Raw genomic sequence first — 24,326 nt, forward strand, 5'->3', positions numbered from 1 at the left:
TCAAAAATAAATTCCTATTGTCTAAGATATATTGTTGTAACATTCAGTCCACAACTAAGGAAAGTCATTTTTCCTCTGATGATCAAAAATATTTTCAGACATTCAAACAACAGAAAATGATTTATTATTTCAAAAAATGACTTTTACCGCACTAAAAATATACAAAATACTTAATAGGACGGAAAACCAAAGATCTATAGTTTTAGCTTATGCCCACAAATGAAGAAAGTTAGTTTTCCATCCGATGAAAAATATTTTTAGACAAACAACAAAAACTTATTTACATCAAAAAATGACTTTTATCGTAATAAAATTTCCAAAATACTTAATAGTAAAACCAACTTAGAACTTTTAACTTTTAGCTTATAAATCACTTTTAAAAAATCAATCCAAACACTTCTTCCTATATTAAAAAAAAAATCTCAAAAAATAACTTCTATCTCAACAAAATATCCAAAAGACTTAATAGAGAACTAAGGAAAGTCAAAGATATATAGGTATAACTTCATCCCACAATTGAGGAAAGTCATTTTGTCTCCCCATTTGATGAAAAATATTTAAATAAAAAACGACTTACTCTAAAAAAAAAATCCGAAAAATAACTTTTAGGTGCAACAAAATATATGAAATACTTAGTGGGACTAATTATTAGGACTTAACCTAACATAATCTGATTGCAAGTATGGTTGAAACCATTCTTCATAGAAACTCTTCTTTCTTCTATTTTTGCACCCAATGTCTTTGCACAATTGATCATTGTACCATATGTGTAGTGCTGCAATACAACTCCTTTTATACTCTTTTCCACCATATGTTTTCATGTAATCTTCCCACTTTTGTATCTCATTTTCCATCTCTTTTATGCTTGGCAACTTGAATGTTTGATCAAGAAAATGTGCTAACCATTGACACCTCATCTCAGATGTGTGGAGATTTGTTATGCTCCCTGAGTATCCAATTATTGCTAGGTTTGGTATTCTTGGATGTATTATGTGCCTGTCAAACATATTCAGTGTTATTCTACAAGTGGAGTCTCTCTGGAGAGGATAAGATGTACGTGAACCTTAGGCTCAACTTAAATAACAAGATGTGAACAAACAAAAGAAACAACAAATAGTATTGGAAATTGAAGAATGAACTACTACGCGAAGATTAACATAAATGCCAAGATTTTGCAAAAAGAAAAAAAAGAAAGGGAAATTATATATATCATGAACATGGATCTTATTACTATTACTACAATAACATATTCAATGTAATTATATGAGTGGGTTTTAGAGAGGATAGAGATCAGGTTGTGACCATCGGCTCAAAAGAAGTGAAATCAAAGCAATGACTGAAAAGAAAATAACGATAACAAAAAATTATCAATAGCCCCAAAGTATAACTAGGGCTACAACAACAAGGGGTAATTTTACAATTTTAAAACATAACTAAGGGTAATTTTATAATTTTTAAACATTTCCATAATGTAGGGGTAAAATTAGAATTTTTTAACTTTATTATACTTTCTCCTTGTGGGAGTGTGTATATGTTTTTTTTTTTCAATAACACTAAGCTAGTAACTTATTAAACTACTCTAGACCTTATTACACGATTCAGAAAGCATTCATGCATGTGATACAAGTGAACATCTACGAAAAGACAAGAGATAGTACTAGAAGTAATGTGTACCTGTAAAGAGGAATAACTGAGTTTGGTGATCCTACTATGTGATTTTGAAACTTTTTTGAGGAAAACATATTCTTCAATTTTTCTTGACCTTTATATCCAGTAGCAAAGATAACAAGGTCAGCTTTTATTGGCTTATCAACTTCTTCATCAAGAATTAACCCTTGTTTGATGAAAGAAAAATGTTGTATTTTCTTTAGAACAATGCTTCCTTCTTCAACTTTTCCATAGAAATTATCAGGCAATAAAAAGGACTTGCAAGAAGACATGTCTTGAAGAAAACTTTGTTTTGGTACCATGTTGTATTTCTTCAATGGTAACTTCCATGCAATATAACTCTCCACAAATTTTGAGAAACCCCATCTCTGAAATAAATAATATATTGTTCAATTAATAAAGCAAATAGTATCATACAAATGAATAATTACTTCTGTTGTTTCAATTTATGTGAAACGCCTGATGTATGTCTACACATTAAACTAATGAATGCATGACACATATGTTCAAATATACACAATTGTTATTGATTAATAACTTAACCATAGTAAAATTTCATTGATTTGGAGTAAACACTATGTTTGGATAAGTATTAACCCTTTGACTAGGCTAGGAATTTAAGGAAGAAAGCTATTTAAAGAAAAAACACTTGTATTTAATAAAATTCATAGATATTTGTGTAACTGTAAAAATTTCAATGAAGATAAAATGAGAAGTTTACATTCAATTTTTTTAAAAAATATATAAGAAAATGTCAATTTTTTGGGTAAATACTAAAAAGAAAAATATATACATAAATTGAGAAAAAAAAACATTTTTTTATTCCAATTAGTGTTCTATATGACAGGTTAAACACCACACAATTCAATAAAGTCATTTTGAAACATTATAAATATCTTTAGTTTAAGATACATCATATCATGTAAAAAATAATAATTTACTTTTTAATTTTTTTGATGAAATCAAATTAAGACACATAAAATAAAATAGAAATGTAATATTTTTTTTTTCTTCAATATAATGGATTTCGAGAAACTTTACCATAGGAGCAAGTAGAGAGGCCACCACACTATATATAATGTTTTGGCCAGGCTTATGAACCAAGAGCTCTGAAAATCGACTACCATATAAATTTCCAAGAGTAGCTCCCCACCAAAAGCATCCACTAGGGAGTGCCCATGGTATTGTTCTTTGTACCAATGTACAAGGAATTTCAGGACCTAAGTCATAAAACATACAACCACATTAAAAAAATATGCATATTATCAGTATACATAACTTAAATGTTATCATCAAATAAAGTTACGTTATTTCTTACCATTAATATTCGCGCATTCAGCCGCGATATCTATTGCTGATTTTTGAGAACCAATAACCGCAACTCTCTTCCCTTTAATAAGTTCTCTAGCACTTTCATTGTCCATGGCTGAGAAATCCATAGAATGTATCACTTTTCCGGCGAAAATGTCCGGTCCTTCACCAAGAGGAAACTCCGGCATATTTGCTAAACCACTATACCTTCCGATGCATAGAATCAAAAACTCGACTTCATATTCCTGAAACGAATACAACAGAATAAAAGTTTTAACTTTTATATACTGACAGTAACAACAGATCAAATGTGTTAAAGCTCTTGTTCATTAATATTCTATACCATATAATACACTTATAAATATTAAAGTTGTTAGAAAAATATTTTTTGTATGGTTTTCATGATGGTAATGACTGATCGTAATGGTTGTGTGTGTTGGTTGAGGTTGTAATTGATGGTAATGTTGGTTGATTGTGACGATGATTGTGAAAGTAAGTAGAGGTAATGATAAACTTACCTTAGTGTGGTTATAAATGGTGCTAGGTGATGGGAATGGTGACAACTATAATAACCTTTGTATATCAATTAGAAAAAAATATACATTGAATCTGATCATACCTGAATGGTGAAGTCTTTATGTTGTACTAAATTATTATATAACAATCTATTTACACCAATTACGGAAAAAGTAAATAGCGAATCTGATCATATCTGAATGGTGAAATCCTTATATTATATTAAAAATAACTAACATATATATAATATATGCATAATATATATAACCATGTAAATTAATATTATATAATAATTTATGTACACCAATTACAAAAAAGTAAACAGTAAATCTGATCGTACCTGAGTGGTGAAGTCCTCATGTTGCACCAAGATTTGCCATTTCCCCTCAGAGCCAAATGCATTCCCATTTCCACTCCAAAACTCCCAAGAATCCATATCATCACCACAAACTCCAACATAATTAATCCCAATAACTTTAGTATTCAATTGAATATATCCCATTAACCCAAAATGTTTTGCATAATCTTCAACATACTTCAAAACTTCTTTGTTATGAGGATACCTTCCTCTAACACTTTTAGGCCATGGAAAATCAGTAAATTCAAATGTCCTTTTTGGACTTTGTAGCCTTGTTGATTCAATTGTTTGTGTCCAAACACCACCAATTGCATTTGAAGCTTCAAAAACTATAGGAATTAAACCTTTTTCTAATGTATATTTGCATGCTAAAAGACCACTAATTCCACCTCCAATAATTCCTACTCTTTTTTCCTCCATGATGAAGCAATTTTTTTTTGTTGTTGTTCTTCAAGAGACTGAAAATAAAAAGGATATATGAAAAGTTATAGATAATTGATATAAATAATTAATAGGAGAATATTAATGTTATTTTTTTATTTAATTTAGTTGTTGTTTGACTTCATCTTGATGTGTTGTAATGTCACGATAAACGTGAAATAAATTATTTGCACGAACAACTATACAATTAACATATATATTGTGAGATGTTTATGTAGTTGTCATTTTTTTTTATAAAAACATTTAATTATAACAATAAAGTTAAAAAGAAAAATGTGAAATAAAATTTTTTCACGGTTTTTTGAAGTTCACACATTTGTCTATCTATATTACTAATACAATCAGATCATTCTATAAAGACATTTAACTATAATAACCAAGTCAAGAAAAATATGAATTAAAAAAATTACACGATTTTTTAAAGACAGAATGACCTAGAAGACCTTTGTATTTGTCTATGTTTGTCAGTTGAATCCTTATAGTTAAAACATTAGCAATTGAACCTTTAAACTCACTGAAACACAACATTTTATCATTTTTTTCTCGTCAATTAACTAATCAACCTAGTCCACCGATTTTCATAGATCGAATTGATCAATTTTTTTTTATCTATCCACGCACCCTTTTCATTAAAATCGATCTTTTATTCCAGACAACCTTTTATACCATCCTTTTCATTTGATTTTTATTAGTTATCCTCTAAAATTCTTTTTGTTCGATTTTTGACTAGTTATCCATTAAATTCGATTGGATCGATCGATCGATCGACCGATCGACCGATAATAGTCATGTTTTTAGCAATCTATAGAAAAGGATGAACATGAAAAACTATTTGACAAAAATAAAATTTTAAGAAGTAAAAGAACAAAAATGAAAATAAAAAGGCATGGGATAAATGGTTACCTGGGTAAGAAGTTGTATTCTAGACTGATATACCCATGCTAACTTCTTGAAAGAAATAAAACTTTATATTAAGAACCAATAGACCTTTATATAAGTTTACAAAATTTAGATATTAGGAGTTACAAACAATGTGGTACAAAGAACCAATTAAAAGACAAAATTTGAATATATGGTCAAATTAGTTAATAAGTTTAAGTATAATCCAAACTTGATTGGAGTAAGTATCTACTAATAAGCTTACCCAAAAATAAAAAAGTATCTACTAATAATACTTCAAGATTTAAAAATATTTCCTTGTCTACACAATTAATGTTTTAAAAGCAAATCCAAGAAATTAAATGAAATAATTCATTTTTGGACATTAATTTAATATAAAATAAGGTAATATATAATATTGAATTGATTTTCGGACACTGATTTAATATTAAATAAGAAATTCTTTGGATACAATATAGTAGATATTAAGCTGGCGTTTGACCATACTTTTTCGAATATCTTTGGCAAGTCATTTTTGGGTGAAGTTTGACCAGCCATAGATTTTGAGAGAAATATTTAATTTTTTTTTTTAAAAAAATATGATTTATAACCCTAAGTTTGTATTTATCATTGTATGATTAATATGTTTCATGAAAAGTCATGACAAGAAACACAATTGATATGAATCTGAAGAAGAAAAATACTATTATTATTACTGCTTGTGATTGGAAGTGACTTTGGAGATCAAGCTCGAATAAAAACTATTTAAGTATAAATTTTGTACAATAAACCATAACTAAATTCAGTTCAAAACTAAAAATGATGGATGTTTTATAAAATATAAAAGTTTGGGATAATTTTTAAATTTTAAAAAAATTCCAAATAATAGAATTTGGTCGAAATACTATTCTAGTATTTGGAAATTTGGATTGTCTGCAAAAAATATACTTGCCAAATAATGGCAAAGCGTATGTCAGATAATATTTGCCAAATTTTTTCCCAAATATTTTTGAAAATATTTATGTTCAAACAAATATATGTCAAATTATTTTTGGAATATTATGTACATAAATTATTTAATATTAAATCAATTTCCAAAAATGATACAATATACTTAATAGATATTAAATATAGTATCAATTCATTTTTGGACAATGATTTAATATTTAAGGGGATCCATTATTTCACTCCAAAAATGAAAATGATATTATTTTTCAAATTCATAAGATTAAAAGGTTAGTGAGATTTCTACATTGGGTATTTACATCAAATGAAATAATTTAATTTTAGCAATAAAAATTAAACTAAAAATACATAACAACTAGCTATGATTAATTTATAAATGTGCGTATTGCATTTGTTATTTTGATGTACGCATAGCATATAAATATTGTTTCCCCCTTTAAAGTCAATCAATTTATTATTTTTGGTATTATCGTCAAAGAAAATCGACCCCAATTAAGTAAGACAAATTTATATTCATGATTCAAATCTAAAATTTATAATAGAAAATAAAAATAAAAATAAATCCTGATGTAATTTATCAAATTAAAATAAAGGATTGAAAAATACTCTACTTAATTATTATTCTGTTACAATTCGTGTTAGTCCATATGCATAATATGTACATATTCTTTTAACACACAAAAAAAAAAGTTGAAGTGAATATCAAGAAATATCTTCATTCAAACATGAATATTATTTAGAAAACATATAAATTGGATTTTCCGGAAATATTATCTCTTGAAATATAACTCCATCCCTCAATTTTGCAATTTTCTCATATTACTTTCAAACACGAGAAAATTCTAATGTAAAAATTGCAACATCAAAAATTATATCAGACATCATAATATATAAAATAATAGAAATTAGAAGTCAAAAAATTATATCAGACAACATAAATAGCGCAAAAAATAGAGCAAACTGCAAAATGTTCACCTCCTAAAATGAGTTTCTATCAAATTGATCTGTTAAATTTACAAACCAGGCTTTTTTAAAAATAATATATTTGACAAAAAGATTAAATGTGCTCACTTTTTGACAAATTTAAAAAGTCGAAAAATACTTAAATATATTTTTAGAAAGGCATAATATATAATTAGGCGTCTTAATTTGATCTTAACTGATAATTAAGCACTTTCAATTTTGAAAATATACGTCTAGACATCTCAACTCATCTCGAAATATTATCTCAGTTGAACATTCCAACTAATAAAATAATCTAGACACCTCCAAATTTATGTGTAATGTATGTGAGTGTCCACGAGACACAATGGAGATCACTAGTTGATCAGATGTCTAGAAGTGCATGTTTTCTCAAAGTTAGAGTATTTAATTGTCAATTGAGGTCAATTTAAGATGTCTATCCATGTATAATAATGTCTTTTTAAAACTATAGGTATAATACATAAATAGATATTTAAACTTGGTTCCGTTGATAAATAAACACTTCAACTTACAAAATGATCATCTAGACATTTTCAAAATTTATTTGTCATATCATCGTTGAATATCCACTATATACAACTAGGACAAATTAAAATATCTAAATATTCATACATTCTCAAAATTTGAATGTTTAGCTATCCATTGAAATTAAATTAAAATCCATATCTTTTTAAAATTATTTTACACCTGGCCAAAATATGATTCCTACATATCTTACCTGCCATTGGAGAAGAATATAATATTGAATCATATGAAAGGAATTCTTTTATTTTTTAACAATGTCAAATTTAGTTTGTGGGCAATAATATAAATTTTCCCCAATTTAATTAATCCCACATGCCGGCCCTACGGTACTTCTCTAATTAAGAAATAATAATCAAATTTAAGGAGGAATATATTATCTTAGTTTAAATCGATATATTACAATTCATCATTAGTGTATACATTTTAATCGTTAGTGTAAGAGATTTTTATTTCATCAATAACATTTACATGTTATGAAAAATAATTTATATATGTTATTCTTTTAAAATTATAAATCTCATATTTTAAAAAGATTTGGGTGCAAATACAGTTTGATAAAATAAATAATTAATAAACATGATATATTGTTGGTAGAATATAATCCATGTTAGTGATAGCCAAATTAATAATTAGAAGAAGATCTTTAGACATGGTCACAAGTAATCCTTGACTTTTTCCTAATTCTCCTTATCATTTAATGAGATAATGTTATCTTTAAATTCTCTTTTAACATGGGAGATTATTAGAAACACATATTTTTTCAGTGAAAAATTCTATTGGAGATCTCAAAAACCATCGAAAACAATTTATGCAACACAATAGAAGGTCATTAGACTATAGCTTTGTGCGAAGTAAGAAACTAATCAATTTTCAGAGAGAAATTTATTGAAAAAATAAAACACGTATAGAAAATAAATGATCATTGATTACAATAGATAAATAAATAGAAAAGTAAAAGTAGAAACTCCACTTACCTAGTAAAGGAGATGAATGAATCACATGAAGATCAAAACACCCAATGATTAAATGAACAAATATTAATTGAAACTTAATTGGCTTGTGGAAATATATAACTTGAAGCATTTTTAATTAAGCCCATCTCCCCAAATATAATTAAAATGGCCGGCCTTAGGGTACATTAATTTTCTTAGGAAGACATTTTCTTAGTTTCAATCGGCTATATATATTAGCTCTAATAGAAAAAAATTTCTATCGGAAACAGTTTTTCTATCCTTACAAGGTAAGAATAAAATTTACGTACACACTAACTTCTCTAAATTCTATTAATAGAATCATACTGAATTTGTTGTTATTATTGTAAATATTCTTTTTTGTTTCTTCTTAGATGTGTTCGATACTTGTTTTGAACAATTCGAATTCACTCTTATAAGGCTTTCTAAAGAGGAGGTGCTCCCTACGCTCCAACCCAAGAACTCTGCTTTACATTGGAGAATTGACAGAGCCACCTTTTTACACTGATTCATCAAAAATTACATTGCATAAATAGGTTATTTTTCAATTTATAAATATATATATTATTGAAATTTTTAATTTCGTCCCTAAAGCATTGAAATCTTATTCACCTCATCATAGTAATGAATGATAACTCTAGTATTATTATTCTATCTAAACTAGGTTCACATTATCATGAAGTTTCTCTTTCTTTATATTAGAAATCCATAACACTGTCATGAATTTAAAAAATTACAATAATTAATAATCCTGAATTCTTCACTTGTTTAAGTTTGAAATCCACAATACTATTATATAATATTTCCCCATTAAAAATGGTTATTTTCAAATTGGTCCAAAAAGTAGCCATCCCATACAATATTTACAATTTTGCCCATAATAGCCAATATATGGATATAAGCAATTTTAAACACAAGGCTAGAATAAAAAGGTGATAAATAAAAAAGAACAAATAACTATATTTTCAACTATCCAAAAAACAAATAATCATTTCTTGTTTATCCATGGCTTCAACAAGACCATTACACACACTTTCTTCTACACTTAAACAAACAATTCCTTCTTTGGTTCCATTTATTAATAATTCACACAAATCCAATTCAATTTCTTTCACTTTTTCTTCTTCTTTGAGACAAGTTGCTACCTTTGTATCATTTAATCCTTCTGGTAATTTTGACCTCTCCCTTTATGATGACCAAGAAAGTAAGCACATTCTATACTTTCATTTTTATATACATATCGAAGTCGAAATTTGAAAGTTTTAGGTTTTGAATCTTGTCATTCATTCATTATTATTAAGTTTGCAGTTAAATATTTAACAAATTTTCTAATATAGATATAAGGTTTAAGTAAAAGTTACAAAGTTTATTGAAATACATTACCTTATGATGTTATTGACATAACAAATGATGTTTCTCATCTATCTCTTTAAAAAAATTCAATTGAATGATGTCCATATGTTATTATTCTGAATGGATAAGGTTAACTTATATATAATTGGTTAATTCGTTGGTTCAATTCCTTCAATATGAAATAATTTTATTTGTCTGTTAAGTATCTCTTATTTGATATTTTCCCATTTCAATAAAATAATAAAATGTCGTTCCTAGTCTATTTCTTTTATTTCTTCATGTTTTCATGTTCCAATTGATCAATGTCCATAATCCATATGTTATTGTTTTGAAAGGATAAGATTAGCGCATCTGCGCATACTTGGTTAATTCGTCGATTCAATTCCTACTAAATATGCACAACAATAAAGTTAACTTTCTTTAGCACTTAAGTTAGGGCGGAGTTAGAGTAACGCGTATAAATTCAATAATAATAAACTTTAAATTTTAACTCCGATTTTTTAACAGATATAGAAGTAGCACCTCCACCAATGCCACCATCAGAAGGTAGATATGAAGTTGTAATAGATAATGACATCATTCAACATCTTGATTTATCCCCATTTCAGAATGCCACTGGAATTTCATCACCCTTATCTGGTAACTATCTCACTAATTATTATTTTCTTCGTTTTAATTTATGTTATATAGTTAAAAGTTCGAGAGTTGATTGATTTTTTATTTATGTATGCCTGTTAAATATTTAATAATTATTATAACTATAGTATTTTTAAAGTAATTTTCAAATAATAATTAACATATAATTACAAGTTAAAATTTACTACTATTTTTTTTAAAAAATGTGTTAAATTATTGCCTTCTTAGTTGTGGTTAAAGCTGAAGCAGTTACGTTTTTAAGTGAACAGAGAAAAATAACTAGAGTGTGAGAATCAAGTCTAAAAAAGGATTTTTTTTCTTACATTCAAAATCGTGAATGAAACCTTTATCTCACACGGTTTTTAAATAGTAAAAGAAAAATGAATCTATTTTTTCCCTTTTTTTATTACTTTTTTTGGGTATGTATAAAATCGAATTCATTCGATTTCTAAGAAGGATTACTAATTATCAATTTTCTACAAAGGCAAATTTTTTAAACGTTAAAACGAGAGATTTAATAAAAACTGAACATGGTATATGTAGAGAAAAATACAATAATAGTATATCTAGTGTAATCTTATTGATTTTTTTATTGAACTTTTTTTCATCTTTATCCAATTAAATAATTTAACACAAAATCTTATCGGATCTTCACACAAATAGCTGGACAAATTTACTGATTATTTTTATAAATTGATATACATTGATTATACATAAATATACATATGTTATATACCTGCTGGCTATTATTAATTTAATCAGTCAAATGAACAACTATTTAGATTAATTCTTTTTATTGTTATTAACATTGTCTATGATTTTAATAATGTTGCAAAAAATGTAACAGCCAAGCCAAAAGAATTTATGGAAAGGACAATTGGATTTACAATAAATTACAAAAGGGAAGACAAATATGATCTTAGGGAATTATCAGAATTTCCAGATATAAGACTATGGTTTGTTAGATTAGATGCTACTTATCCATGGTTGCCAATTTTATTGGATTGGAGAGCTGGAGAACTTGCACGTTATGCAGCAATGTTGGTACCCCATCAGGTATATAATTCTTTAATTAAATTTATATACACTGACAATGTAAAGAATTTTCATATAATTACTGTATTTTAACTTGTTGTATAGTTAGTATTGAATTCTTGATTAAACCAAACAAAGTTGGGCAACTAGTGCACCAAGTTTACACTATCGGTAGACAGCGGCAGAATAAAAAAAAAAAATTCACTAAGGAAATGTAAAATATATAGAAGAGGCCAAAAGAATTCAGTATATACTTACTTTATATATATATATATATATATATATATATATATATATATATATATATATAAAATTGATCTTATGTATATAAATTTTATTTTTAGATGAATCCCTTTGCGCCTCCTAGCTCCACCCCTTTGTTGTCGGGTCCTTAGGATGAGATGGATTACATTAGGTTTATTATACACAGTTTTACCTTGTATTTTTTTTTCAAGATATAGTTTCCACCTAAAGAGGTGCTACCTTTTTAAAAGGGAAGTCAATCGACACCACGTAGCCAGAAAACAACATTATGTAAATAGATCATTCTTTTTGTTCCTTCTATATACATACTATATACGTTGCATTTCTTTGATTTCTTTGTGTTTAGTTTTTAATATTTTAACTCATCTTAGTGAAAATTCTGATTCCATCACTACTTTCTACATGTGACATTCTGATCACATGACAATAATTCTTACCATTATGCCAAGAACTTTTGACCAATTAAGCTATAAATGCAACCTTTTTTTAATTCAAACTTTTTTTTTTTGACATTTTTCTTTTTAAATCTTAAAGTTTTTCTTTGTTTTGACAGATGAGTATGAAAATGGGAGTAGTATTCAATCCAGAGGCATTGGAATTGTTTGTGATGAATAAGGTGTTTGTAGTGTATTCTTGGTTGAAGCAAAATGAGATTCCAATGCCAAGGCTCAAGACAAAAGACATGGCAAGAATGCTTGGTTTTGGGATTGGTGATGAACTTTTTGACTTGATTGATAAAAATCACATTGATCCTTCATAAAAATTGAATTAATTTTTCACTAAATATTTTGTAATTGTTGAATATAAAATGTTTCTTTTGTCTAGTATATTAGTTGTATTAATTAAATTCGAAATGGTTCGGATAATACACATGAGTTATCTTAAAACTATATAAGGAATTGCATGTTATTTTTCTTTTTCCCTTTGGACAATTAGTTGTTTACTTATTATATATGGAGTATACATCGATGTTAACTACAAACTATTACGACTAGATGGGAGGATCTCTCTTAGCTAACCAAACATCTTCAGAAACTACATAATCAAACTAATGGATATTTTCCAATATTACAAACAACAATAACATATTCAGTGAAATCTGACAAGTGAACCCTACCCTACCTCGTAATGGTAAAAAGATTCTTTCAGAAGGATCCCATTACCTTAAGTAACAAAAGGCCCAATAATTTAATGTTTGTGCCCAACCCATAAATAAACTGAGATGAAAGCCCATTTTTTGTTCCTTGAGCTTTTGTTTAGGAAAAACTACCTAATTAGATAAACATTCCTATCATATTTATTAATTCTCCCCAGAGTTTAAAATAATTATCTATTGTCTAATTAATTAATAATGTCATATCGATATCAAGTCAGATACACCTAGAGACATGTATTTTCGCTACTAGATACACTAAAATAGGAAGAGAGGTGAGCGAGAGACGGAGAGAGGCGAGCGAGATAATCTATATATCTCAGATATATGCAAACCACACTAGATACTAGATACATATATTTGGGATGCCAGATACAAGGGGAGAGGCGAGCGAGAGAGTCAAATACATGCGAATCCATTATGATACAATATATCTAGAACAAATTACACCTGATTTTGATTCAACATATTTGAGATACATGTATCATGAAGTCCAAATTCTGGTAAGCTTCATAGTAATGATAAGTAAAGGGAAGAGAGGTTATTAAAACCTAAACTAGTGAGATTTTTTTTAGTTTCCTTTTATTTATTTATTCTTTCTTCTCTTATTTTTTAATTCTCAAAAATCCTTACTTAACATTTAATCCAATTAATTTGCTTCACACCTTTGCCCAACAACAATTTTCACCTAAAAATGAGCTGAGATAAAAAAGAAGAAAAAAAATGTCTTCAAAATCTAAATATCTCAACATATGAAGGCAACCAATTGGACATTTAAGAGGCCCATTCAAATGGGCTTTATGTGGCCCAAAATAGTGCCCTTCCCAATGCTGTTACAGCTAGCATATATTCAACAATTACAAAATAGATGGGAGAGATGTATCTCTATGATGTATCTCAGAGGGGATTTTTGAATGTATATACGATTATTGCAGGGTTTTTAAAATCCCAAAAAAATGGAAAAGAAGGTTATTTTTTAAAACATACACATAAATTAAAACGAAGGGAATAAAATTTAATTTATAGGTCACTAATTTTATTAAGTCGACCGATATGTTGAAAAATTTTCCATTCTCTCTCTTTCCTTTTTGTACGATCTTTGACAACCCATTTTTTTTTGTCCCAATAGTCTTTAATAGTGACATTTCACATCATATACTATATCACAACCAACAATTAAGATCTATATCAATTACTTTGGAAAACATTTTTTTTTGGGGGGAACAAAAAATATATAATTCTTGACATTAACCAAATGAGCCATGCAAAAATGTTTTACAAAGAGTGGGCAAATGAGGCATTGCCATGTGAAATTGGTTCAATAAACGTGTTGAGTGTATGGGGTAGACGTGTTTTTAGATAAGAAAATATGTTAGCAAGAATCTAATCCAAAAAAAATCAAATCTATCATACTTTTTTTTTTTTCCTTTTTTGAGTGTATGATAATATTGTTATTTTCTAGTATTACTAGTATAGCATAATATATTCAAACAAAATATATCTTGTATTCACTATCAAAAATATTGACTCCTCCATAATGTCTGATGAATATTATATCAAATATCCTTTACCAACGAATAAAAATGTATGTAAGTCGTTTTATTTATTTATCAAATTAAACTAATTGCGTCAAATTTTTTAATCTACAAATCAAGTCAAATCAACGAAACTCGTTTTTTTGTAGGTAGTTTTTCGATTTGGGTTGGATTTTAGATAAGCAAAAATGTTGCAAGGATCTAATCAATATCAAATCTATCATACAACTTTCTCCTTTTTTGAGTGTATGGCACTATTGTTGTTTTCTAGTACTAGTATAGCATAATTGTTCAAACAAAATATATATTTTGTATTTACTATTAGAAAAATACTATTTTTGAATAGATTCAATCAAAAATTGACTCATCAATAATATTTCTAATAAATATAACATTAAAAATGTAACATCTCGCAATTTGAAATAACTAGGAAGAAGCTTATAATTGGAAATAGTCATTTTTGGAAAGAATGAAAATCTAGAAAATTTGTTTCAAGTTAGAAAAAGTTGAGTTTTGGTCAACTTCAAACGGCCATAAATCCTATCTAAGGATGAGTTATGTGTACTTCCAGATATGGTTGAAAATCTCTTGGAATGATCTTCCCAACGTCGCCAAGTTTACGCGATTCCGAGTTCGCATGAGTAAGTTATTCCTTTTGGAAATTGGGCTGTTGGATTAAGGAAAATCTAATCCGGATTTTGGATGGGTAATTTAGTCTTTTCCTTACCTAATTATTCTAATTCGTTTTTAGGAGTTTAATTGGGGAAAAGTCAGATTCTAGTCAGTTTTAGAAAAGTGAATTTCACGCTAGGGCTTGGAGAAGAGGAGAAAAGAGGAGAAAGGAGAAGAACGTTCAAGATTCGTCGATTTCGTCAAGGATAGCTTGTGGATTTCGTCGGGGGTGATCCCTAAAAGGTATATGAGATCACATAGTGTTGGGTTAGTTCACCCACGCACCAATCATGATTCAATTTCAGCGAAGTTTTTAGATTTGAAAGTAAACTCTTGAGTTCTTGATGAAATTCGTTGAATTCTTATGGGTTGTGTTGATTGGAGTTTCTTGAGATTGATTCATGTTATTAGTTGTGTTTTTCGAGTAGAATCTGATGTATATTGAGGGTATTGATGATTCTAAGTGTTTGGGGGAAAGAACCAATCGAGTTTAGAGGGGTTTAGAGTTGAATAATGAAGGAGAAAAGTTGGAGTTTTCTAGGCAAGGGCTTAGGGCGCCGCGCCTCTCAGAGCGCCCCACTTCAGATCCTGAAGTTTGGGCTCTGGGGAGACGCGCCAGCCAGAGCGCCACAACTTCAGCTCTGAAGTTTGTGCTCGGCGCCCCGCGCCTCTCAGAGCGCTAAGGTCGCCAGTTCTTTCCATTTCTTCCCCAATCTTTTCGTACTTGTTCCTTAGCAATGTACCTATGTTTTCTAGTTGATTCCAACACTCTAAGGTACATCTAAACATCATGAAATCATCCATAAACTTGATATCATGAACCTTGAATCCATAATCCAATTCAAGGAAAGTTAAGATCAAAGTCAAGAGAAGTTCGTAGAGTTTTCCAAAAGTCTTTTCCAAATGTTTTAAGACTTAAAGTTCAAGTTGAGTAAAGATTAAAGAGTAAAGTTTGAAGTTCATTTCTTCAAAAGTATATGGGGACTATGTATTCCCAAAGGTTTAAAATGTTTTCACATTTAAACAAGAAAGGAAACCTCGATTTCCAAAGAGCCTTCGGGCTAGTTTTCAGAAACGAGTAATCGCTTTCTAAATGAAACAAAAGAGGAAACTTTTATTTCCAAGATAGCCTTTGAGCTAAGTTTTTTAGCACTAATCTTAAATCACAGAAAGAAGTATGTTTTTAAACATAAGAGCTAATATAATATTTTTGGGAGTAGTATTGAGCACCGATATGGGGGAGAGTTCAAACAACTCACATCCCCATAAACCATGTAGCCATCATGGGTAGAAAAGGGTCATACTTTTTAGATGATTCCTTTAGTGCTTTTTTTAGCATAGAGTAGTGGATCCACTTAGTGAGTTAGGTTCTATACCCCTGGCAAGGTATAGGACGGTCCTTGGCAGCGTGAGGTAAAACGTTGTATCATCACTATAGTTGTTAAGTGATGGTTGTCGGTTAGAGAAATTCCCACAACAGTATTTTGTATTTTTATATATACACATCAGAAATATTTGTATTTTCATATACAAATAGAGTTCATATCGTATCTTTGCATGCATACAGAGTTATTATTGTATTTCTAAATGCACAGAGTTGACATCATGTTTTAAAAAACTTTTCTTTATATTGCACTTATTTTTAAAATGCTTTATATTGAAATCAGTTCAGTTGAGAAGAGCAAAGGTAAGTGTTTCTTTCAGAATCTTTTCAAGCCTATGTTATGTTTAACTTTCCAACTCGCATACTCGTACATTCAATGTACTAATGTCAATTGGTCTGCATCTTATTATGATGCAGATGCAGGTAATCAAGATCAACATCCAGCGCATCATTGATCCAGTTGAGCTTTAGAGTTGTTGGCGAGCCTTCTTGCATTCCGGAGGATCCCCTTTTTTCATTACTTTATCATTTTAGTTCATTAGGATGTCATAGGCCTGTCCCGACATCCATCTCAGTTGTTTTAGATGCTTCATAGACAGTTAGTTAGTTAAATTCATTTGTCACTACTTCATTGTTGGCTTATGTTTTTGAGTCTTAAGGTTGCCATTTTGGCTAAGTTTGAATGTTTATTTAAAAACATTCTAAGTTATTTCACAAGTTCCTTGTTAATCTATTTCTTGTGTTTAAGTCTTCCGCTAAGTAAGTAAGCCAGGCCAAGGGTTCGCTTGGGGCCATCAATGGTTCTCGAGTGCCAGCCACGTCCAGGGTGTAGGCTCGAGGCGTGACAGAAAATTAATCTTTACCAAATCAAACTAACTATGCCTGATTTTTAAATCTAGAAACCAAGTCGAACCAATAAAAATAGCTTAATTTGGGTTTTTTAAATAAAAGAAAATGTTACAAGGATCTAATCAAAATCAAATCTCTATCATACAATTTTCTCCTTTTTTTTCGAGTGTATGACACTATTGTTATTTTCTAGTGTAGCATAATTTTTAAACAAAATATATCTTGTATCATTATGAGAAACAAACATATAACCAACATGGGTTGTGGTACAGTGGTGAGACTGTTTCATACTCAACTAGAGTTTTCATGTTTAAGCCTTGAATATCGAGAAAATATTGTTGGGAACATCACTAACAAAAGGCCCTGCAATGCATGATCTGAATTTAGTCGAAACTCCAATGCAGACACTAAACACCGAGTGGAATAAAAAAAAAAACACATGCCTAGTGCTAGTATAGTTATGAGTGTATGTCACTATTGTTATTTGCTAGTATATCATATTTGTCCAAATGAAATATATCTTGCATCCATTATGAGAAAATTGCTATTTTCAGACAAATTTAGTTGGAAATTAGCTCCATACGGTTTGTAATGGATTTTATGTTGCAAAACCCTTACCGACAAATTTAATTTTGAAGATACATTCGTACTCGATGAAATTAGCAATTTTCTGATAATACCGCTAGATATCTGAAAAAAAAGACATTTTTCATAAATTTCGAATTTATTTAAATAAAAAAGTTGGTGACATATATAGTCGTACACACTATATAGATGTGCATGTGCTTGATGGAGCAAACAATATTAAATTCAAATTTTGATAAAAAAAAAATATTACTATTAGTTATGCTTACAAAAATAAATTACATAACTTATTTTTGTCTATTTGGCATAAATATTTTGTTGAGGAGAACATTCAATTATTTAAAACAGCCAGATATGTACTTATCATGTTATATCAATCAAATAAGATATTTGTTTGAATTTTATCTTTTTGGTATTACCAAAAATGGACAAAATCTCTTAAATCTTTCATATCAAATTGAGTTCTCAATAATCGAAATTTAAGTTATTATTAGAGAAAACAATGTCATACACGTAAAACGAATGTAAGGAAACCAAATGGGACATATATAAAGAGATATGTAAACAATGTCAAGGTAGGGACAACTCGATCGCAATAATAAGACACTACTTAAAATATAGGAATTAATACAAATAAATTATTTTATTTAGTGACGGATTATAATTTTTTTTTTTAACATAAGTATAAATATTGAAGATGAAACATGCATATTGTTAGGTAATATTTTTGTCTATCCTAGCGATATCCACCATGTTTTAATTGTTAAAACATTTCAAAGTTACAACACTATTTGAACTAGGTCAATTGTTAAAAATTCATGAAAAATGTACATATAATAAATTCGTCAAGATTTTTACTGAGGATATATGTTAATATGAAATGTAAACACACGAAAAAATTAAAAGAGGTTCAACATCTACTATACATACATAAAAGTAATTTGAATCATATATAAATAGTAAAAATTTTCGTCAAAAGGGATTCAACAAAACCCCCTTGCCCTACCTGACTCTGCCCTGGATTACAAAGAACAAAAAAGATAGACAAAACCAAAAAAAAAAACATTAATTGAGTGTCTACATATGATGGAGATATATAGAGGATCTCATTGTCTTGGTTTGGGTGTTGTTAGCTTTTGGCAAAGGATTTGGCCCATGTCTGGCTGCTCAAAGAGGTTCAACTCTTATTAGAAGACTTTTCATTCTATGGTTTAATTAATTTCTAACTATAATGAAGCATACATCTAACTAACTTCTTGTCAAGTACATTATCAAGTTTAATTTCTTCCGACATTGTGGAGTGCTGAGTATTTTCTAATTCATCAATTATTAATCGAAGATTTTAACTTTGAATTTTGAATATAAAGTCGTTTTTATTAGAGTGTTTTACCCCCAAATATTAAACTTTTCAACAGAAACTCAAATTTAATCGACCCGAGTGAATAGCGGACATCGAATGAAAAATAAAATAAAAAATTCCAACACTTCATATAAAACTTTGGGTTTTTTTCATTGTCAATTAAATTTTATATGATAGGTCACTTATTAAGTAATTACATGTAAGTTTTGATCAAAATTCAGTGGAACTGTGGAAGTGTAAGAAATATCTTTATAACTATCCGTATCTATTAACTTAAATCCGTCAAATTTTGGGTAGATTTACGTAAACATCCTTTTTTTAGGTTCACATTTAGATTTTATTCCTTTGTTATTATAATTATGCAAATATAACTTATCAAATTACCATTCTGGAAAATATTAGATTCGAATCTAATATAATAGTCTGCTCATATATATGTTGCTCTATGAGACAAAATGTTATATGACGATAATTTAAATTGTGGTCTAAAAATATTTTCTCATTAAATTTTTAGTCTATTTAAGAGAGATATTTTTAGACCATGGCCTAAAAAATTTATACAAAATTTTATCACAAATTCACAAGCTATAAATTTTTAGTTGTACGTTTGACATCCCATGAATTAATAATGTCATTAATTACACCTTAATTAATAACCCTTCTAGACAAGAATACATAGTTATACTTTTTTTAGCCATGCCCAAATTATTCCACTTGTAATATATTCACCAATAAAATATTATGGCTTCTCCAATAAATATAATATAATAATATAATTTGTTTTTTGCTTCACTTGATGTTCAATATTCATACATTGGAAACTTCTGCATTGAGAATAAAATAACTTTATACTCAAAGAGACTTGAATTCGAAATCTCTCATATAATTTCATATGCATTAAATACAAATCTATTTGAACAACCTGCCTGAGTAATTATTTGGTTGCTCAATATAACTCTGCATTTAATCATGCATGAGATGTTTTTTCTGTTCATGTGCAATTAATAATTCCTCAACTTGCATTACCCATCATTTCATGGCTTCATTTGTTAATTTACTTTTTTTTTTTTTGAGTTTGTGGTCCTATATATTTATCAAAAAATAAATTTTAAAAAAGGTATATTTTTCATCGCAAAATATTTATCATGCTTTTTATTTATATATCATTTCAGAAAATATTAATTAGAAAATGGTGTTTAACTATTTTACTCATGTTTTACGTTTTAACGTATAATTTTTTCATTGAATATTTATTCTATAATTGCACTCAAAGATGTGGCAATGAAGTAGATGGAGAATCGTAAAGTTTCAGGTTCAAATTCAGTAGAGATAAAAATATTAGGTGATTTTTTTCCATCTATTCTAGGTTTAGACAGAGTTAATTGATACATGTTGTTGATAGGAGGTGGTAGATATTTTATGAAATTAATTGAGGCGCGAGTAGGATGGATCAAACACCATAGTTAGTTATATAATTGCGGTGTTTATAGTCTTTAAGAACAATTACTACTAAAAATAAAATATAAAATAATTAATTTTATCTTTTTTTAAAAAAAATAACAAATATGTTGAAACAAATTAATATATTCAGCAAAGACGATAAATATTTTGAGACGGAAAAGTATAAAATTAAATCATGAAACCCGAAAAGAAAAAGGAAATTAAAAGCAGGCCATTAAGGCTGAACTCTGAAGAGTTTTTTCTTTTTTAAAAAAAAATCTTCTTAGTTCTACTTCTATGCACTTGAGTTTGGTAGCATTTATTTATAATTACTGAATATAATTAAAGAAGGGATATTCACATTTAATTTATGTATGTTCAAGTTGAAGGTTGCCATTGTATAGTTAGTTAAATGATCACTAGTACAAAAGAGCATTTAATTAAGTTCACTTCATAGTTACTTCCTCAGTCCATTTTTAATTGTTATGTTACGTTTTTCGAAAGTCAATTTGACTAATTTTTAAAGTTAAATTAGATTACATTAGTTCGATATTTTAAATAAAAGAATTAGATATTCAAAAACTATACGAAAAGTACTATAAATTGTAATTTTTGCATATCAATATGATAAAAAAATACATCATAAAATATTAGTCAAAGTTCTTATAATTTAACTCTAAAAAAGAAAATCATGACAATTAAAAGTGAACGTAGAGAATATTCACATTATTAAAATAATTAATTTAAATTATTTATTAATTTATAAAATTAATTAATTTTTTCTCAATTTGCATAAATCTTACTAATTAATTTTACGAAATATTTGTTATCTCTCATCGATCTTTACACTATATATCATTGTGTATATACAAATTAAATTGAAAATATAATCACGACATTTTATTTGACGTATGAATGACAGAATTTAATGGACATTAATAATTTAATATATACATTTTCAACTCTATTAATCAAAAATCTAATCCGAACAACTGTGCTAAATATATAGCCACATAAAAATACATATTTAAAAATCAAAATGTGTTGATATTTAATATTTAATAATAAAGATAAGACAATATATAGTTTTTTTTTAAAATAAAATAAAATAGTATATATATATATATATATAAAAACTGATCTCCTGACCAAATTTTTGCCGCACTTTGGTTGGAGATCAATACAGCAAAGTCTATCTCTAATTTGATAGTTTTGGTAGCTAAGTGGCATAAAGTCGATATAAGGCGGAACTAGAATTTAGAATACACGTTTGTTCGAATTGAGTAGTTTTCACTTGAGCAATATAATTATATTTTACAAAAATGTTGAATATGTATAAATATTATATTTAAAATTTAGTTATTATCGTTTAAAATTGTCATTCTAACCTTTAGAATTCATAAAATTCAAATTTTGACTCTGTCTATCACTGATCGACATAAAATATTATCAAATATATACAGTAACGTATAATCAAACATATTGTGGGTTCCATTTTGATTAAGAAGTTTGAACATCTCAACAGATTTTTATAAGTTTTTGAATGGACAATACATACATATTTATTAATAAAATATAAAGATAAATGTTGATAGTACATGTGTGAAACTTTTGGCTAATCATAAAAATATGTTTAGTAACGTTTTTTTTTTTTTTAATTTTATAAGTAGCAAATTTTTGGTTTAACTCACTAAGTAAAAATTAGTTGAAATCATATAGTAAGGTCAATTTTTTTCTTCCACAATAAAATCGACGTTAAAAAACTTCACTCTAATACCCTCTTACATAACTAATATTGGATATATCTCGAACATTAGATAATATAATATAAGAGTCCAATATCTAAAAAAGCAAGAACTGAAACTTACGACTTTAATATCATAATAAGAAATAGTAGAAATAACGCCCAGTGACCATTTTTCAATTCCTGTAACTGAAATTTCATGTGTGATATTTTTCGATCACAAGAATTGAAAAGTGGCTATTTTTGAAATAAACCCTAAATAAATTTTGGATCAGACTCAATGCAAAAGCTAACTTATGAGATGCAAGTTGTTCAAGATTATATAAAGAAAGCAAACTATTTTTCCAAAACAAATGTAGAGTAACACCTTTACGATTGGTAATCTATCACTAATTCATAGCAAAACAACAAATTATGAATTCTTAAGAATTCATAGTTTAAAGAAAATGAAAAGTTCTTTCCAAAAGGTCTATTACTCATTCTGTCCCATTTTATGTGAGGTACTTTAATTAGGCACGAAGTTTAAGAAAGAAAGGAAAACTTTTAAAATTTGTGGTCTAAAATGAATGATAGAAATTTGTGTGGCTGTAAATCATTTCATTAAGGATAAAATAGACATTTTATAGTTAAATTGTTACTTTATATAGAAATGTGTCATTCTTTTTGGGACTAACTAAAAAGGAAAGTAATTCGTATAAATTGAGACAGCGGAAGTAGTACTTTTGTTGAATTCATAATTGCTTTTAACTCATTATTCCAATCAAATCACAACTATTAACTAATTCGTACTTATTAGCAGTACAACTTATTCTAAAGTTTATTTAATTTCCTCCAATTAAAAGTGAAAATTTGTAACGATCCGAACCGTCGTTAATTGGGAAAAATAAAGATTTGAGAAAATCTGGGCCACTGACCCGCCAGAGCGGGCCAGGTGCCACTGGAGCGCCGCCGCCAGGGCGGGGTAAATTGATGCCAGAGCGGGATAAGCGAGGCAAACGTAAATTATGAAAAATTCTACTTTCTCCATGTTGCTAAAATACCTAAATAAGTAGTAAAATACCCTAGAAACCTCAGAAAAGCTGCTCTAAGCTTGGGAATGAGACAGAAGAAGATTTCTAGCGTGGAGATGGTGAAATCTTACGAATTCTTGTTTAAATTCACCGTCATGAGTCCGAAAAATTCGAATCGAAGTCAAAAACTCCGTACAACTGCTTGGCGCCCAGGTAGGCTAGGTTTTTACAATTTAATAGCTTTAAATATGTGCTTACTACGTGATATATGTAAATCAAGGATAGGGTTGTGTGTAGACCTTCGTGCACCGAGTAAATTACATAAATAATCCTTAGAATTCAAAGTATGTGGGTTTATGCCTTGTGAGGGGAATTGATGAGTTGTTAGAAAAACCTAGAATTTCTATCATGGATAGAATTGAGTCAAGAATGAGGACATGAAATCAAGAGTGGAACTATATTTATGAATGTATGTTACATCCGATAATTGAAGTGATGAAATTAAGGAATTATGATGAATGGTGATTAAAACCTAATGAGAAATCTTAACGACAAACTAGGATTGAGTATGGTCAATTATTACATATGCATTAGTGATTGAGGAGTAATTCGTAGGTGATGGTTGTAATTCTATATTTGTGTGATGTATGCTTGTTCTTGCTTCATTGTGATACTTGTGTATGTATG

The 24,326-nt window shown here is 28.3% G+C and overlaps 2 protein-coding genes across 2 annotated transcripts; one reads left to right on the forward strand and one right to left on the reverse strand.

Moving 5' to 3' along the window:
- Positions 1 to 641: 641 nt before the first annotated feature.
- Positions 642 to 3,956, reverse strand: LOC125824426 (probable flavin-containing monooxygenase 1). Its single transcript, XM_049503801.1, has 5 exons — positions 3,836 to 3,956; positions 2,987 to 3,224; positions 2,710 to 2,888; positions 1,675 to 2,036; positions 642 to 996 (listed from the first exon to the last, which is right to left on the reverse strand). Exons 1-5 carry the CDS (start codon positions 3,929 to 3,931, stop codon positions 642 to 644), a joined length of 1,230 nt encoding a protein of 409 aa, XP_049359758.1. The 5' UTR covers positions 3,932 to 3,956.
- Positions 3,957 to 9,571: 5,615 nt separating this feature from the next.
- On the forward strand, positions 9,572 to 12,769 carry LOC125824346 (protein CHLORORESPIRATORY REDUCTION 6, chloroplastic). The gene is made up of 4 exons (XM_049503710.1): positions 9,572 to 9,823; positions 10,480 to 10,611; positions 11,456 to 11,664; positions 12,461 to 12,769. The coding sequence occupies exons 1-4, from the start codon at positions 9,625 to 9,627 to the stop codon at positions 12,665 to 12,667; spliced, it is 747 nt and encodes a 248-aa protein (XP_049359667.1). The 5' UTR covers positions 9,572 to 9,624; the 3' UTR covers positions 12,668 to 12,769.
- The last annotated feature ends 11,557 nt before the right edge of the window (positions 12,770 to 24,326 follow it).

Source organism: Solanum verrucosum, unplaced genomic scaffold (assembly GCF_900185275.1).
Source record: "Solanum verrucosum unplaced genomic scaffold, falcon-dt-bn FXZP01000022.1, whole genome shotgun sequence".
NCBI classification, from domain to species: domain Eukaryota; kingdom Viridiplantae; phylum Streptophyta; class Magnoliopsida; order Solanales; family Solanaceae; genus Solanum; species Solanum verrucosum.